This window comes from Symphalangus syndactylus, chromosome 10 (genome assembly GCF_028878055.3).
Source record: "Symphalangus syndactylus isolate Jambi chromosome 10, NHGRI_mSymSyn1-v2.1_pri, whole genome shotgun sequence".
Taxonomy (NCBI): Eukaryota; Metazoa; Chordata; class Mammalia; order Primates; family Hylobatidae; genus Symphalangus; species Symphalangus syndactylus.
In genome coordinates, this window is record NC_072432.2 from 27,023,050 (window position 1) to 27,040,749 (window position 17,700).

The 17,700-nt window shown below is 39.7% G+C and overlaps 1 protein-coding gene across 14 annotated transcripts in view; it reads left to right on the forward strand.

The window, feature by feature from the left end:
- Window positions 1-17,700, forward strand: part of MLLT10 (MLLT10 histone lysine methyltransferase DOT1L cofactor) — a 217,638-nt gene that overhangs the window by 134,394 nt on the left and 65,544 nt on the right. For 12 of the 14 annotated variants that reach the window (XM_055296724.2, XM_055296726.2, XM_055296716.2 and 9 more), the window contains 2 exons: window positions 8,439-8,694; window positions 11,328-11,897. In XM_055296724.2, the coding sequence (XP_055152699.1) occupies window positions 8,439-8,694; window positions 11,328-11,897 (826 nt within the window). Of the gene's footprint in view, window positions 1-6,902; window positions 7,039-8,438; window positions 8,695-11,327; window positions 11,898-17,700 lie in introns of all 14 variants that reach the window. The other 2 variants (XM_055296728.2, XM_055296729.2) reach the window with 1 other exon arrangement.

Below are 17,700 nucleotides of genomic sequence, written 5' to 3' on the forward strand. Positions count from 1 at the left end.
GCCATTTATTCGAGGGGAAGTTTTTGGATGTTATGATTTCAAAGACTGCTTCTCTTTTCTTCTCTTCCTCGTATTCCCATTTTAACTATGTCATGTATTTTGTATATATCCCAGTATTCATGGATATTTTGTTTGCTTTTGTTTTCCAGTCTTTTTTCTCTTTCCTTTTCAATTTTGGAAGTTTTTATTATCATATCCTCAAGCTTATTGATATTTTTCTTGAGTTGTGTCCCACCCTGCTGATGATTCCATCAAAGACATTCTTCATTTCTGTTTGTTTTTGATCTCTTTGGCATTTCTGATTTGCTTTCATTATGCATATGTTCTTGCATGTTGTCTACCTTTTCCATTAAATTGCTTATCATATTATAGATTTTAAAAATTATTGGTCTCATAATTCCAACATTCCTGCCTTGTCTGACTTAGTTTCTGATGGTTTTTCACTTTATTTAAACTGTATTTTTTGCTCTTTGTGTTGTTGTTTCAAGTTGAACATTATGTCCTGGTAAAGGGAACTGCACTATAAATAGGCCTTTAGTTAACGTACTAGTGAATTGTGGGGAACAGGAGGCATCTTATACTTCTATAATTAGGTTTCAGTCTTTAGGTGAACCTCTACCCTGGAATGTGAACTGCATAGAGGCTTCATAGTTATTTTTTTCTCCCTCAAGTGGGACAGGATGATGGTTAGAGTTGCCTAAGCTTGTACATTTCCCTTCCCTAGGTTAGTTAGGCTCTGACAAAAACCTCCACAGGTTAGAACCTGGTTAAATAGCAGGCCTTGTTAGGAAAAAGAAAGCTCTGGTTATTTCAAAATGGTTCCTTTTCCCCCTTTATTGGAGGGATCTCTGGGGGACTCTTTCTCCGGTATTCACTCTGTGGACCTGCTAGAGGTCCTAGAGGTAAAATTCACAAAAGCCTGAGGGTCCCCCAAGACCAGGTCTCCCCGGAGGTTTTCTTTCTCAGGCTTGTCCGCACTGTGCCTCCAGCAGTTTATCAACTAAAATAGTTTAGGTTTTCTTTCCCTGAACTATTCAGCTGCTGGATTTGCTTAGGTAAGTTGTAAGTCTCTCTGTGCATGATTTGTCTTTCCTTTTTTTTTTTAAAATTATACTTTAAGTTCTAGGGTACATGTGCACAACATGCAGGTTTGTTACATATGTATACATGTGCTCTTTTTTTTTTTTTTTTTTTTTGAGACGGAGTTTCACTCCTTTTGCCCAGGCTGGAGTGCAGTGGCGTGATCTAGGCTCACTGCAACCTCTGCTTCCCGGGTTCAAGTAATTCTCCTGCCTCAGCCTCCCAAGTAGTTGGGATTACAGGCATGTGCCACCACACCCAGCTAATTTTTTTTGTTTGTTTGTTTTTGTTTTTTGAGACGGAGTCTCGCTCTGTCACCCAGGCTGGAGTGCAGTGGTGTGATCTCAGCTCACCGCAAGCTCCACCTTCCGGGTTCACACCATTTTCCTGCCTCAGCCTCCTGAGTAGCTGGGACTACAGGCGCCTGCCACCAGGCCTGGGTAATTTTTTAATCTTTTTTAGTAGAGACGGGGTTTCACCTTGTTAGCCCGGATAGTCTCGATCTCCTGACCTTGTGATCCGCCCGCCTCTGCCTCCCAAAGTGCTGGAATCACAGGCATGAGCCCCAATTTTTTGTTTAGCAGTTTGCCCTGTGACCTCTCAATTCACTGATATAAGAGTTGGTGATTTTCAGTTTGTTGAGCTTTGTATTTTAGGGCAGAGCAAAGACATCTCTCTGCTCCTTATATGCTCAACGAGAAACCAGAATTCCTAGTATATAGGCATTTAATGATATAAACTTCCCTCTTAAGTAGGGCTTTATGAATTTTGATATGTTGTGTTTTCATTTTTACTTAGTTTAAAAAATGCTTTGTGTAGTTTTCCTTTTCTTCCTTGACCTATGAGTTACTTAAAAATGTGTTATTTAGTTGAGAAATATTTAGATATTCACTTTGTTACTGATTTCTAATTTAGTATTTTTGTATTACCATTCCTTTTAAGGTATGCAGAACATGGATTATCTTGTTAAATATTCTGTGTCTGTGGTTTTTTTGTTTGTTGTTGTTTTTTTTTTTTTTTTTTTGGGAGATAGAGTCTCCCTCTGTCCCCAGGCTGGAGTGCAGTGGCGCGATCTCAGCTCACTGCAGCCTCCGCCTCCCAGGTTCAAGCGATTCTCCTCTTTCAGCTTCCCGAGTAGCTGGGACTTACCCGGCTAATTTTTGTATTTTTAGCAGAGACAGGGTTTCACCATGTTGGTCAGGATGGTCTCAATCTCTTGACCTTGTGACCTGCCCCCTCAGCCTCCCAAAGTGCTGGGATTACAGGCGTGAGCCATTGCGCCCGGCTCTATGTGTATTTTTTTTTTTTTTTTTTTTTTTTGAGACGGAGTCTCGTTCTTTCACCCAGGCTGGAGTGCAGTGGCGCGATCTCGGCTCACTGCAGGCTCCGCCCCCCGGGGTTCACGCCATTCTCCTGCCTCAGCCTCCCGTGTAGCTGGGACTACAGGCGCCTGCCACCTCGCCCGGCTAATTTTTTGTATTTTTAGTAGAGACGGGGTTTCACCGTGTTAGCCAGGATGGTCTCGATCTCCTGACCTTGTGATCCGCCCGCCTCGGCCTCCCAAAGTGCTGGGATTACAGGCGTGAGCCACCGCGCCCGGCTCTATGTGTATTTTGAAAGAATGAATGTGTATTCGTTTGCAGTTGTGTGGAGTTTTTCTGTAAATGTCCATTAGGTCAAGTTGATTTATATTAAGTTGTCTATATCCTTACTCATTTTTTGCCTGTTTGTTCTGTCAGTTATTGTGAGTGATGGGTATTAGGTGCAGAAACAATTAGGATTTTTGTATCTTCTTGATGAGTAAGCCACTGTATTTTGTTAATATTCTTTGTTGTGAAATCTACTGGCTGATATTAATATGGTGAATTTAGCTTTCTATTGATTAGCTTTAGCTTGATGTTTCTTTCCCCATGCTTATACTTTCTTTGTGCCTTTATATTTAAAATAGGTTTCTTTTCTTTTTTCTTTTTTCTTTTTGAGATAGAATCTCTCTCTGTCACCCAGGCTGGAGTGCAGTAGCATGATCTCAGCTCATTGCAACCTCTGCCTCCCGGGTGCAAGTGATTCTCCTGCCTCAGACTTCCAAGTAGCTGGGATTGCAGGTGTGCGTCACCACGCCTGGCTAGTTTTTTATTCTTAGTAGACACGGGGTTTCACCATGTTGGCCAGGCTGGTCCTGAACTCTTGGCCTCAAGTGATCCGCCTGTCTCGGCCTCTTAAAGTGCTGGGATTACAGGCGCGAGCCACTGTGCCTGGCCTGAAGTTAATTTAACCTAAAATAGGCTTCTTTTTTGTTTGCTTGTTTGTTTTTAAGGGGGGGTTTCACTCTCGTTGCCCAGGCTGGAGTGCAATGGCACGATTTGGCTCACCACAACCTCCGCCGCCTGGTTTTAAGCGATTCTCCTGCCTCAGCCTCCCGAATAGCTGGGATTACAGGTATGTGCCACCGCACCCGGCTAATTTTGTATTTTTAGTAGATACAGGGTTTCTGCATGTTGGTCAGGCTGATCTCCAGCTCCTTACCTCAGGTGATCTGCCCTCCTCCGCCTCCCAAACAGCTGGGATTACAGGTGTGAGCCACTGCGTCCAGCCAAAATAGGTTTCTTTAAGGCAGCGTATAGTCATGGTTTGAGTTTATTCATTCATTGTTGCAATCTTTGCTTTTTAATTGGGGTGTTTAGAGAATTTACATATAATATGATTCTCTGAGTGGTGGTGTTTTGTTATAATACTGTTATTATTGAGACAGGGTCTCGCTCTGTCTCCCAGGCTGGAGTGCAGTAGCTTGATCTCTGCTCATGGCAACCTCCGCCTCCTGGGTTCAAGCGATTCTCCCACTTCAGTCTCCTGACTAGCTGAGACTACAGGTGCACACCACCACATGTGGCTAAGTTTTATATTTTTTGGTAGAGATGGGGTTTTACCATGTTGGCCAGGCTGGTCGCGAACTCCTGACCTTAGTTGATCTGCCTGCCTTGGCCTACAAAAGTTCTGGGATTACAGTGTGAGCCACTGCACCTGGCCTCTGTGTAGTTGTATTTTAATCTAACATTTGCTAATCCTTTTCTTTTTGCCCATCATTTCTCTTCCCTTCTGTCTCTCTCTCTCTGCTGTATGTTTGATTGAACTTTTTTTATGATTCAGTTTTTCCTGATTTGCAATAATTTTTTATTATATTGCATTGTTTGATTTAGAGACTACAGTATAGCATTGTTAGCCTATCAGAGTTTACCTTCAAGCAATAGTATACTAGTTTACATATAGTATAAGAACCTTGTAGCTGTATACTTCTACCCTTTTGGTTTTGTGCTATTTTTACCACTTTTTTTTTATATATATTATAAAACACAGTTTATTGTTACTGCTTTTGCTGTACATCATCTGTCTTGTAAAGAGTTTAAAATAGGCCAGGCGCTGTGGCTCATGCCTGTACTCCCAAGCACTTTGGGAGGCCAAAGTGGGTGGATCACGAGGTCAAGAAATCAAGACCATCCTGCTCAACTTGGTGAAACCCCTCTCTACTAAAAATACAAAAATTAGCTGGGCATGGTCGCAGGCGCCTATAGTCCCACCTACTGGGAAGGCTGAGGCAGGAGAATCATTGGAACCCGGGAGGTGGAGGTTGCAGTGAGCTGAGATCATACCACTGCACTCCAGCCTGGCGACAGAGTGAGACTCTGTCTCGAAAAAAAAAAAAGTAAAATAATGAATAAGTCTTTATTATTTACCATTTTTACTGTTTGTCTGTTACTCCTTCCTTATCTCTTTTCACAGTTTCAGTTATCTTCAGTCAACTGAGGTCTGAAAAATATTGAATGGAGAATTCCAGAAGTAAATATATTATAATTTGCACACTATTTTGAGTGGTGTGATGAGAAATTTCACATCATCATCATCTCTCTGTACTATATTTACCATTAGCAATGAACATTTCTAATGCTCTTCTTTCTTTTTGGTATATTCACATTTCATTTATTATTTGCCTGAAATAGTTCTTTTAGTATTTTATTGTAGTGTTGGTCTGCTAGTGATTAGTTCTTTCAGCTTTTATATCCAAAAAAAGCCTTAATTTTGTATTTGTTTTAGAAAGATATTTTATAATAGCTGCCTGTTCAATTCTAAGTTGACAATTTTTTCTTTTAGTACTCTCCTGTTTTCTAGATTGAATGTTTTCAGGGAAGATTTTGCTTTCATTCTTAATCTTTGTTTTTGGCATGTAAGACATCCTTAAGAAAAAAGAAAAGCCTGGTTTCTTGTAACATTTCCTCTTTATCATTGGTTTTTAATGATAAGCAATTTGATAATGAACTGAGTTCATTTACTTTTCTTCATATTTATTTTTCTTGGGGTTACTTGAGGTTCTTAAACTGTGGGTTTTTTCCATGAATTTTATAATTTTTCCTACTATTATTTCTTCAGTTTTGTGGGGATTTTTTGTTCGTTTGTTTTGATCCTCCCATTCTTTTTGAGTATTCTAGTAGCATGTAAATTAGGCTACTTAAGTTTGTTCTACAGCTCACTGTTATTTTATTTTTTTAATGTACTCATTCTTTTGGTGATTTATGTTGGGTAGTTTACATGTTGTAGTCTCAAGGTTGGCTTGGTACGAAGTTTGTGGTTTTTATGGGACACTTGAATAGTACATAATTTTATTTTAAAATTCTAACCAGCACATTATGTTTTCTAATGGTTGAAGGCGTAGCACTTCTCGTCACCAATGTTATAGAGTCATTGTTTAATTTTGGATCTAGTTTTACATTTTTATTTGAAGTAAATAATTTTTGTTCCCACTTAATGCTATTGTGTAGGTATATTGGTGTTGCAGCTTATCTTAGGACTAATAGTTAGCCATGAAATAAAAATGACGTGTATTCTGAATTAGCCTTTTAAAAGATTAAGTTGCCTGTAAATCACAATGTAGAACAAAGTATTTATGCAGCACTTCAGAGACTCTCAATACAGCCAAATATAGAAAAGAACAACAACAAAAAAAGAACTTATATTTTTCAGTAGAGCACCAAATGAAGTAGTTTGCATTTTGTGGTCCAATTTGCATTAAAAATAAGTATTATTATATACAAGAATTACACTCAGAGCAGTGAGATGTTCATACTATGATAGACATTTAGAATACAAAAGTGAGGAAACAAGATTTTGTGAATTTAGTCTTGGGCTTACTCATAGTGTGTCTTTCAGCCATCTCCCACCTCCCTCTGGTCTCCTTTTACCTGTCTTTTCTTCGATTTTGAGTTGATCGTTGTATATTTATAATGGAATTCCCTAGTGCCATATTGTCCCAACAGCACATTATGGAACAAGTACTTTTAAAATCACTTTTAAACGTGGAATTAAAATAGAGGTTTCTCTTTGAATGAACACTGCATTGCCTTAGTTGGTGTCATTATGTATAATTTAAAAATTGTTAACATCTAAAGCTAAAATTCATTTTTTTCACATTAAGTCTGATTATGTTCTGAAACGTAGGTTTGGACATTTAAAAAATGTTCCGTTACAGTTTTAATATGATTTTTTGTCACTGAAATTTGATTGTTTATTGCTCTGTAATACTGTTTCTTCCAAATGTCATGTTTTCATGGGTTTTTCTGGACAGATTTATACTTGAGGGTTTGAGCAAGGATGTTCTGTTAAATAAGTGGGAAAAATGACCATCTCTAATGTAGATTGTCATGTGGAAGTGAATAGTGTATTTCCATTTGTAGTACTCTACCCAATTTTCTCTCCATTCTTTATTTGATACATGAGCAAAAATACGAGTGAAGAACACCACTGTGTTTTCTTAGATGACTTTTAAACTTCACTAGGTCATGCAAGGATCAGATGTGAGAGGAATGGAGAACCTCAGGATCAACTCAAGTAATTGGAAAAAGTATTTGAAAAATGAGGTGGGGTGGTTTCCAAATTGACCTGCCCAGCATGGAAAAGGTTCATATTTCTAAAGTAAGCCATGAAGTTTTATCAGCTTAAATGTAATTGGTTTGTAAAATGGGTTTTTTTTTTTTCCTTTTAAACTTACTTTGAAACGTTTGTTCTTGTTTGTGGATTATAGTTTGTTAGAATAGTGGAGTACTTTGTTTTTATGAAATATTTCTTCTATTTAATGATGAATGTCTGTTATTGGCACTGAGATGATGGGGGCTGGGGATGGCAACAGGGTGACAGAAAAGCAGCAAGATTTGGTTTTCCAAACACTTAATTTCTTCTCTTATTCCTCTTTTTGAAATTGTTTTTGCTAAAAATGCCAGCCATTTTGAAGCTTGATTTTATTGTCATGTTCTCGTTTTTCGTATTCATCTGATTGTTTGTGTTGAGTGGTGGCTGTATGTGGGAAAATTCACTTTTGCATATTTTCAGATTTTTTTCATTTTTATGGCAGAGATTTTAGATAGATAGAATAAAAAAGTATTCACTTATCCAACAAAAATTTAGTGCTGATTATGTAGCAAGCACTTAGTGAACTTTATGCTGTGCATGCCTCAGATACTTTAGTGAACTTAATGGCAACATCAAAACCTTTGCCCTTATGGACTTTATAAACCTTTGATTTCAAAACATGGTGATAAATGTGCATCTGGTATAATACACTTTCATGCAGTTATTTTATTCGCCATTATTTGGGTATACCTTGTCTTAAAAATGATTGCTAAAACTGGAAACTATACAAATCTTCATCTTTTTTCCTTAACAAATGCAGATCAAGGGAATGATTGAGAACCACTTTTAGGGATAGTTATAAAATCTTACCTTTGCGATATATAACTTTTTCCTCAACATAACAATTGGAAAAATGATTTCTGTTTCAAATCTTTCTTTTTTTTGCAAAGGGGCCCTCACCTGAATTCCTTAAAAAGTTTTGCTCTGTCCTCCACTAGCCTTATAAACTCATGGATATGGTCCTCTAATGGATTTGTAGCACCTTAGTTCCCTTATTGTCACCTTCCTGTGTTGAACACTAAAGCTTATTTTAATTTCATGTCTAGGAAGTGTAGACATTGTTAAAAAAAAAAATAATGTTGCTTGACAAATGAGTATCTTCAGTATTACTGTGTGTCAGTTCATAAATATAACTAATACATACTTTTACAAGTTGTTGCGATTTGATCCTGAAACAGCCATCTTTAAATTATCTATGCTTTTTCTTTTGTTTTCTTTTTTTTTTAAAGTAATTATAATAGACTTAAATTGTTTTTGGATGATTTTCTTAGGTGAACTGACTTATTTTTAGAACAGAAACTTTGTGTTTATTCTGCAAGCTCTTCTTATTAATGTGGCACCCATTGTTTTCTGTAACTAAAATGTAATCAACTCTTTTTCCTTCCCTTTTTGAATCAAAATGTTAGACTTACACAAGCACTAGCAACAACTCTATATCTGGATCATTGAAGCGCTTGGAAGATACTACTGCACGATTTACAAATGCAAATTTCCAGGAAGTCTCTGCACACACCTCTAGTGGAAAAGATGTTTCAGAGACTAGAGGGTCAGAGGGCAAAGGGAAGAAATCTTCAGCTCACAGCTCAGGTCAAAGGGGAAGAAAGCCTGGTGGTGGAAGAAATCCAGGAACAACTGTGTCAGCAGCTAGCCCTTTTCCTCAAGGTATTAGTGATGTTTTAGTTAAAATACTTGTCTTTAAGATGGTTAATAATAGTTATGCTTTGTAAAAGAATTGTTTTTTTTTGAACTTATAACTAATGGATGTTCTAGATTATTATATGATTAGTTGCTGTAGTAAGATTACTTTAAAGATAGTGTTTCCTATTAAATTTTTTTAATAGGTACTTTTTCTTTCCTTTTATAATATGATTTGTGCTTCCAGAATTGAATTGTAATTTTAATGTTTAACTAGATATGGAATAATGCTTAAAATTGGGGAGAAAAGTAATAAAAGTCGGAGCTTTGCTTTGAGTTCTGTAGAATAGTCCTTCTTTTTGTTTGAGACAGAATCTCGCTCTGTTGCCTGGGCTGGAGTGCAGTGGCGCGATCTCGGCTCACTGCAACCTCCGCCTCTCAGGTTCAAGTGATTCTTGTGCCTCGGCCTCTTCAGTAGCTGGGATTACAGGTGCATGCCACCATGCCTGGCCAGTTTTTGTATTTTAGTAGAGATGGGATTTCACCATGTTGGCCAGGCTGGTCTCGAACTGCTGACCTCAGGTGATCCTCATGCCTTGGCCTCCCAAAGTGCTAGGATTACAGGTGTGAGACACTGTTCCTGGCGTCTTTTCCATAAATGTTTTTTATTTATATTTCCTAAACATTAAAAACAATGAAGGTTGGCCAGGCATCGTGGCTCACATCTATAATCCTAGCAGTTTGTGATGCTGAGGCGGGCAGAACTCTTGAGGCCAGCTTGGGCAACGTGGTAAGACCCCACCTCTACAAAAAATTTAAAAATTACCTGGGTGTGAACTGGGCACAGTGGCTCATGCCTGTAATCCCAGTATTTTATGAGGCTCAGTCAGGTGGACCCTCTGAGCTTAGGAGTTGGAGACCAGCCTAGGCAACATGGCAAAACCCTGTCTCTCTAAAAAATACAAAATTAGCCAGGCATGGTGGCACATGCCTATAGTCCCAGCTACTTCAGAGGCCGAGGTGGGAGGATTGCTTGAGCCGAGGAGGCTGAGGCTGCAGTGAGCGGAGATTGCACTACTGCATTCCAGCCTGGGTGACAGAGTGAGACCCTGTCTCCTTGGACAGGCAAACAAAATTAGCCAGGCTTGGTGATGTCTGCCTGTGGCCCCAGCTCCTCAGGAGGCTAAAGTGCGAGGATTGCTTGACCCGGGGTGGTTGAAGCTACAGTGAGCTGTGATTGTGCCACTGCACTCCAGCCTAGGCAACAGAACAAGACCCTGCCTCAAAAAACAAACAAAAAACCAAAAGCAAACAATAAAACCCACTAAATAAATAAATACAATCAAGGTTTACATTTTTTAGTAGATAAACAAATACTGGAAAATTTTTAGGGGATTTAGATAGGTCTCAGTAAATAAGTTGTTGATTAATAATGCATTTGTTATAAAGTTTGAAGTTTAACACACTAACCTGTTTTCTAGGTTTTCAGTGTGTGTGTGTGTGTGTGTGTGTGTGTGTGTGTGTGTGTGTGTTTTGAGACAGGGCCTTGCTTTGTTGCCCAGGCTGGAGGGCAGTCGTGTGATCATGGCTCACTGCAAGGTTGACCTCCTGGGCTCAAGCATTCTTCCCGCTTCAGACCCTCAATTAGCTTTTGCCTCCACCTTTGTCTGCCAAGTAGATGGGACCACAAGCGTGCGTCACCATGCCCAGCTCATTTTTAAGTTTTTTGTAGAGACGGGTTCAGCCTCCTGAGTAGCTGGGATTAGAGGCATGCGCCACCACGCCTGGCTTGTTTTTGTATTTTTAGTAGAGTCGGGGTTTCACCATGTTGGTCAGGCTGGTCTCGAACTCCTGACCTCTCATGATCCTCCCGCTTCGGCCTCCCAAAGTGCTGGGATTACAGGCATGAGCCACTGCGCCCAGCCTAAGGTTCTTATATCTTAGAATGGTATGGTGGGGTACTGATGTTCTTTAAAGAAAGAATAAGCAGTGGTGGCTAATTTCTTTATGAAGTTCCATGAAAATTGGATTGGGAGAATGTGAGGTATAGATTAGATTCCATATGATCATTATTTTGTCAAATCCATTTTCTATTGTGGTAGATTCAGCTGAACTATAACAATCACTGGTATGTCCTAAAGTTAAAACTTAGTAGTCATAACCTAGGAAACATCTTAAGTTCTTATTGTATATTGGGAACATTTTCAATCATACCTTCAATATTCAAAAAAGAAGCTCCCCTAGACATTTAGAGTCAGATTATAGTCTTGTTAGGTCTTGCATGACTGTGGAAAGGAGACTACTGTTCTTTAGTCCTTCCTCAGGCATACATGAGGTGTTTGGGGGAGAATTGCAGAATGTTGCTGTGGCAAAAGGTAGGTGAAATAAAGCACATCTTATATCTTAATAATTATTTAAGTAATAGCTTGCAATTCCACAGTAAACATTTAATACCATCTGTAAAATGACACATATTTTTAAAGGTAATTTTGGGGATAAATTTGACAAGTCTTAATATACTGATGTCCTAAGTGTTGTAGTTAATTTTTTTAACTCTTTAATGATTATGTCATGTCTGCTGCTTATGGGAACTTTAGCATCCAATTTTTCTGTCCCCACCCCCCCCAACCCTTTTTTTTTTTTTTTTTTTTTAACTACAGGCAGTTTTTCAGGAACTCCAGGCAGTGTAAAATCATCTTCTGGAAGTTCAGTGCAGTCTCCCCAGGATTTCCTGAGCTTTACAGACTCAGATCTGCGTAATGACAGTTACTCTCACTCCCAACAGTCATCAACAACCAAAGATGTACATAAAGGAGAGTCTGGAAGCCAGGAAGGGGGGGTAAATAGTTTTAGTACCTTAATTGGCCTCCCTTCAACCTCAGCTGTTACTTCACAGCCTAAAAGCTTTGAAAATTCACCTGGAGATTTGGGTAATTCCAGCCTTCCTACAGCAGGATATAAGCGGGCTCAAACTTCTGGCATAGAAGAAGAAACTGTAAAGGAAAAGAAAAGGAAAGGAAATAAACAAAGTAAGCATGGGCCTGGTAGACCCAAAGGAAACAAAAATCAAGAGAATGTTTCTCATCTCTCAGTTTCTTCTGCTTCACCAACATCATCTGTAGCATCAGCTGCAGGAAGCATAACAAGCTCTAGTCTGCAGAAATCTCCTACATTGCTCAGGAATGGAAGTTTACAGAGCCTCAGTGTTGGCTCATCTCCAGTTGGTTCAGGTAGGGATTTGCCTATTATTTTTCTCCTTCACTCCCACCACCTCCCTTCTTCTGTCTCAAAACGTTTTCAACTGTTGTTACGATAATGCTTGGAATTAATAAATGACAAAGTGAAATTTCTCAGTTTTTAAATTTTCAAATGGAAAATACAAAAATATCTTAAAGTCTTAGATGATTTGGTTTTTGGGAAAGATGTTTGGCACTAATTTGATTTTACTTAATTAAATGTAGGCTAAACAATCTATTGGTCATTACTTACAAAACACTTAGAATTTATTTCCTGTTTTTGTTTCACCTGCACAGTATTTTTTTAAAAAAAAAAATGCAGAATTTACATTTAGGGTGTGAGAGTTTTTACCCTTTGGTTTTTGTTTTGTTTTGAGCTCCCTTTCTCTAAACTTCAATTTTAGTCATCATTTTCTAAACGACTCCTCACACAGATATTACTTGAATTACCCTATCCTGAGACATTTTTATATCAGTGATAAATGATTTTAATTTATAGAATCTAGCAGTCACATTTTATTTCAGGAGATACCTGAAATGATTTAATTTTGTTTTCAAATATACTTCATGATTTTACCGTTCTTTTTATTATAAGACAAGTGAGTTGATATACATTGTTATTCACACCATTGGGATGTTTCTGTAACTTGCAATTTGTATTATGAATGTTATTTTCAATTTTTAAAAATTTCTTCAAATTGCATGTTTTTAGACAGACCCTTAACAGTTGATGTTAACTGAAATGTTAGCATTTATCTTTTAAATTGCATCTTGAATTTAAGATAAATGGTTTTCAATATATGTTGAAACCTTTCTTCTAGTTTTAGATTTCTGATTGTTGAAATAACAAGAATTTAGCTAAGATAAATTATTATGGATTATATTTGTTCTATTAGTTGGTGGCAAGGGTAGGTAGGAAATGGTATGGAAAAATGATACAATTTAACGAAGATTGTTCATGTTTATTTTATAAATACAAAATTTCAGATTGTTTTAATAGTTGTGAATACACAGCAGTAACTTCAGTAAACAAACATAAAAAACACCAGTCCAAGAGAGAGAATATCATATGTAAAGGTCAGATGTGAGAAATAGTAACAATAACTGTGATTTGTTATGTGCCAGTTCTGTTAATATTTATTTTCTCATTTAACAACAGTTATGAGATGTCCTCATTTTACAGCTGGTAACACTGAGGCTTTGAAAGGTAAAATAAGGTACCCAAGATCACATAGCCAGGAGTTTCTTTGTATTCAGAAATGAGTGGAATCTCTAGAAGCTTAATGCTTGTAGAGATTCTAGAGCAGGATTTATCAATGTTAGCGTTATTGACAATTTGGATGGGACAAGTCTTCATGTTAATGTATTGCAGGATATTTATCAGAATCCCCAGTCCCTGCCCCCTACAGGCCAAGAGCATCATCACACGCTCCCTTCCCACAGTGGGAATAAAAAATGTGTCCAAACATTGTTTAATGTGTTAAATGTGTCCAGGGGACCAAAACTACCTCTGGTTGAGGCTCACTATTTTAGAGGGGGAAAGTATGTATATAAATTGTAGTTAGAAAGAAGTTCATAGAAAAGGTTTAAATATATTGCATATTTGAATGTATGCTTTTATTTATATGTTTCCTTTGAAACTAGAAGGGCTTAGCAGTAAGCCCCCTTGTCACAAAAAGTACGTTTAGACAAATTTAATCAAAAATTGAATTTCTCTTCATTTTTGGCAAGAGGCGTAGTAATCAATCACATGAGTACCTTACCAAGAAAATAAAGCCTAGATTTGCTTTTGTGGGGAGACCTCTTCACTGATTTTCTGTAGTTAGGAAGCATAGTCTGGGAATTTCTAAATTTCAGAAATTACATTGGAATGCTTATTTGAAACACATCTTCAAATTAATAAAATTAAGATACTGATTTACATCCCTGAAAATATTTTCCTATCTGTTACAGATTTGGGGAGATGTTAGGTGTGAGGAATAGTGTTTCTCATAGGATGATTGCTTTCAGAGGGCAGTGTTTGTGGTGCTCCTATGGCAGAAAAAAAGGATTCGTATCGCTTACCTTACCATTAGGTAAACATAGTAAGTTAGAGGGAAATTCTTGTAAATATTAGTTCACAAAAATAAATGACCTAAGAAATTTATCTGCCAAGAAATTTTTAAAACGTTGTGTTTAAAAATTACTCTGGGGCAGCCGGGCACAGTGGCTCACGCTTGTAATCCCAGCACTTTGGGAGGCTGAGGCGGGCGGATCACGAGGTCGGGAGATGGAGACCACGGTGAAACCCCGTCTCTACTAAAAATACAAAAAGGTAGCCGAGCATGGTGGCGGGTGCCTGTAGTCCCAGCTACTTGGAGAGGCTGAGGCAGGAGAATGGCGTGAACCTGAGAGGCGGAGCTCTCAGTGAGCCGAGATCACGCCACTGCACTCCAGCCTGGGTGACAGAGTGAGACTCCGTCTCAAAAAAAAAAAAAAAAAAAAAAAAAAAAAAAAAAGATTACTCTGGGGCTGGGCATGGTGACTCACGCCTGTAATCCCAGTACTTTGGGAGGCCGAGGTGGGCGGGTCACTTGAGGTCAAGAGATTGAGACAGTCCTGGCCAACATGGTGAAACCCGGTATCTACTAAAAATACAAAAATTAGCTGGGCGTGGTGGCACGCACCTGTAGTCCCAGCTACTAGAGAGGCTGAGGCAGGAGAATCGCTTAAACCCGGGAGGCAGAAGTTGCAGTGAGCTGAGATCGGGCCACTGCACTCCAGCCTGGGAGACAGTGAGACTCCGTCTCAAAAAAAAAAAAAAAAAAAAAAAAAAAGATTATTGAAAACTATTTGAGATATATTCTTTAGTTTTATATATGTTAATAAACATTTTAGGACTTAGTGCAGAACATTTATTGATAATAGTAAAAAGAGTATCCTTATCTAGAAGAGGCTTGGCTTCATGCGCTGCTTTAGTCATAATAAGTTAAGAATTGCTAACTGTTGATGAACACTTAGTATGTGCCACACACTGTGTTAAGCAGTTAATAAGCATTAAGTGTTATTATATAGGACAAGAAACTGAGACAGAATTCTCTTAGGTTTTAAGAGATGGAGATAATGCATTTTCCCTGGGTCCAGGGCCATTTAATTAGACAGTTCAACAGATGTTTGCTGATGAGGTTCTAATACCACACTAGTGTAATCTCAATCATACTTTAAGCAAAGAGATCCCTGAACAAATTTGAACCAATAATTTAACTTTCAGCAATAGTGTTTCTTATTGGTATGAAAAGTTAATTTTTCCTTCAGACTAATTTGAAATTGAGAAATCATTTAGTAATTGTGGCAACAAGAAGCTTCCCCCCATATAATAAATAAGTAGGAAGGAGAAAGTGTATACAGTCATCCTTTGGCATCCACGGGGAATTGGTTCCAGGACCTCCTGCAAATAAATACCAAAGTCCAAGATGCTCAAGTTCCTGTTATAAAATGTCATAGTATTTTCATATAACCTATGCACATCTTCCTGTGTACTTAAATCATTCATTTCTAGATTTCTTATAATACCTAGTATCATGTAAATGCTATGCAAATAGTTGTTATACTATATTGCTTAGGGAATCATGACAGGAAAAAAAGTCTGTACACATTCAGTACAGACTCAATTTTTTCCTCCAAATATTTTCTATACAAGGGTGGTTGAATCCCCAGATGTGGAATCCCACAGACATAGAAGACAACTGTATTATGTATTACATCATCACAAGTTGTTTTTCATGATGCTGTTTTTAAAAGATTGACTTTCTTGAATGACAGGTTGATAATTTAGTAATGTCGAAGATGACCTTTGTAAGCACCTGTTGGTTAAACTATAACATTCACTATAATACTAACTCCTGAGGCTAGGGGCTGTTTCTGACATACACCACTGTATCCCCACTTCCAGCACAGTGCTTTGGACATAGTAAATGTTAAACATCATTTTAAAAAATGAATGAATACCATTAGTTGTCTCATGAGTGTATGTCATGTGGTTAGAAGTATCCTGTATGATTTTGTACTTGCCCTCTGAGTGTTTATAGCTAAGCTGTAAGACAAATTACTTTATTTGTAAAGCTTTTCTTTTCTCTTTTCTTTTCTTTTCTCTTTTCTTTTCCTTCTCTTTCTCTTTCTCTTTCTTTTCGAGTTGGTCTTGCTCTATTGACCAGGCTACAGTGTAGTGGCCCGATCTCGGCTCACTGCCATCTCTGCCTCCTGAGTTCAAGCAGTTCCCCTGCCTCAGCCTCCCTAGTAGCTGGGACTACAGGTGCGCGCCACCACGCTCAGTTAATTTTTGTATTTTTTTTTCTTTTTATATATGCTTTTATTTTTCCGTGATTACAAACACAACTGAATATCAAATGCACAAAGTAAGAATTATACGGGGAAAAAAATCAGATACGTTCATATATATATCACCTTTTCAAGGCTATTTCCATCCAGAATAACCTTGGTTTTCCAGGGCCAATAGAAAGAAGTCACAAAATCGCCTTTAGTCAAATTTGTGTGTTTGCTTTCTTCTATAATTCCAATACCTCCACCATCAAGGACTTGAGATAGCTGCCAAGGTGTTATATAATCAGTGCCAGTGTCTTCATTCATTCTACCACGAAGGCTGTCACTTCACACTTGGAATGTTGCACAGCAGCCGGGCAGAGGCGCTCCTCACATCGCAGACGGGGAGGCCGGGCAGAGGTGCTCCTCACTTCCCAGACAGGGCAGCCAGGCAGAGGTGCTCCTCACTTCCTAGATGGGGTGGCGGCCGGGCAGAGGCGCTCCTCACATCCCAGACAATGGGTGGCCGGACAGAGATGCTCCTCACTTCCCAGACGGGGCGGCCGGGCAGAGGCGCTCCTCACTTCCCAGACAGGGTGTCCGGGCAGAGGTGCTCCTCACATCCCAGACGGGGCGGCCGGGCAGAGGCGCTCCTCACATCCCAGACGGGGCGGCCGGGCAGAGGCGCTCCTCACTTCCTAGACGGGGTGGCGGCCGGGCAGAGGCCCTCCTCACATGCCAGACGGGGCGGCCAGGCAGAGGCGCTCCTCACTTCCCAGACAATGGGTGGCCGGGCAGAGGCGCTCCTCACTTCCGAGACGGGGCGGCCGGGCAGAGGCGCTCCTCACTTCCCAGACGGGGCGGCCAGGCAGAGGCGCTCCTTACATCCCAGACGATGGGCGGCCAGGCAGAGGCGCTCCTCACTTCCCAGACGGGGTGGCGGCCGGGCAGAGGCTGTAATCTTAGCACTTTGGGAAACCAAAGCGGGCGGCTAGGAGGTGGAGGTTGTAGCGAGCCGAGATCACACCACTGCACTCCAGCCTGGGCAACATTGAGCATTGAGTGAGCGAGACTCCGTCTGTAATCCCAGCACTTCGGGAGGCCGAGGCGGGCAGATCACTCGAGGTCGGGAGTTGGAGACCAGCCTGGCCAACACGGCGAAACCCCGTCTCCACCAAAAATACAAAAACCAGCCAGGCGTGGTGGTATGCGCCAGCAATCCCAGGCACTCGGCAGGCCGAGGCAGGAGAATCACGGGAGCCCGAGGCAGGGAGGTTCCAGTGAGCCGAGATGATGCCGCTGCACCCCAGCCTGGGCAACAGAGGGAGACCATCTCAACAAAAACGGAAGGAAGGAAGGAAGCAAGGGAGGGAGGGAGGGAGGAAGGAAGGAAGGAAGGAAGGAAGGAAGGAAGCTAATTTTTGTATTTTTAATAGAGACAGGGTTTCACCATGTTGGCCAGGATGGTCTCCATCTCTTGACCTCATGATCCACCTGC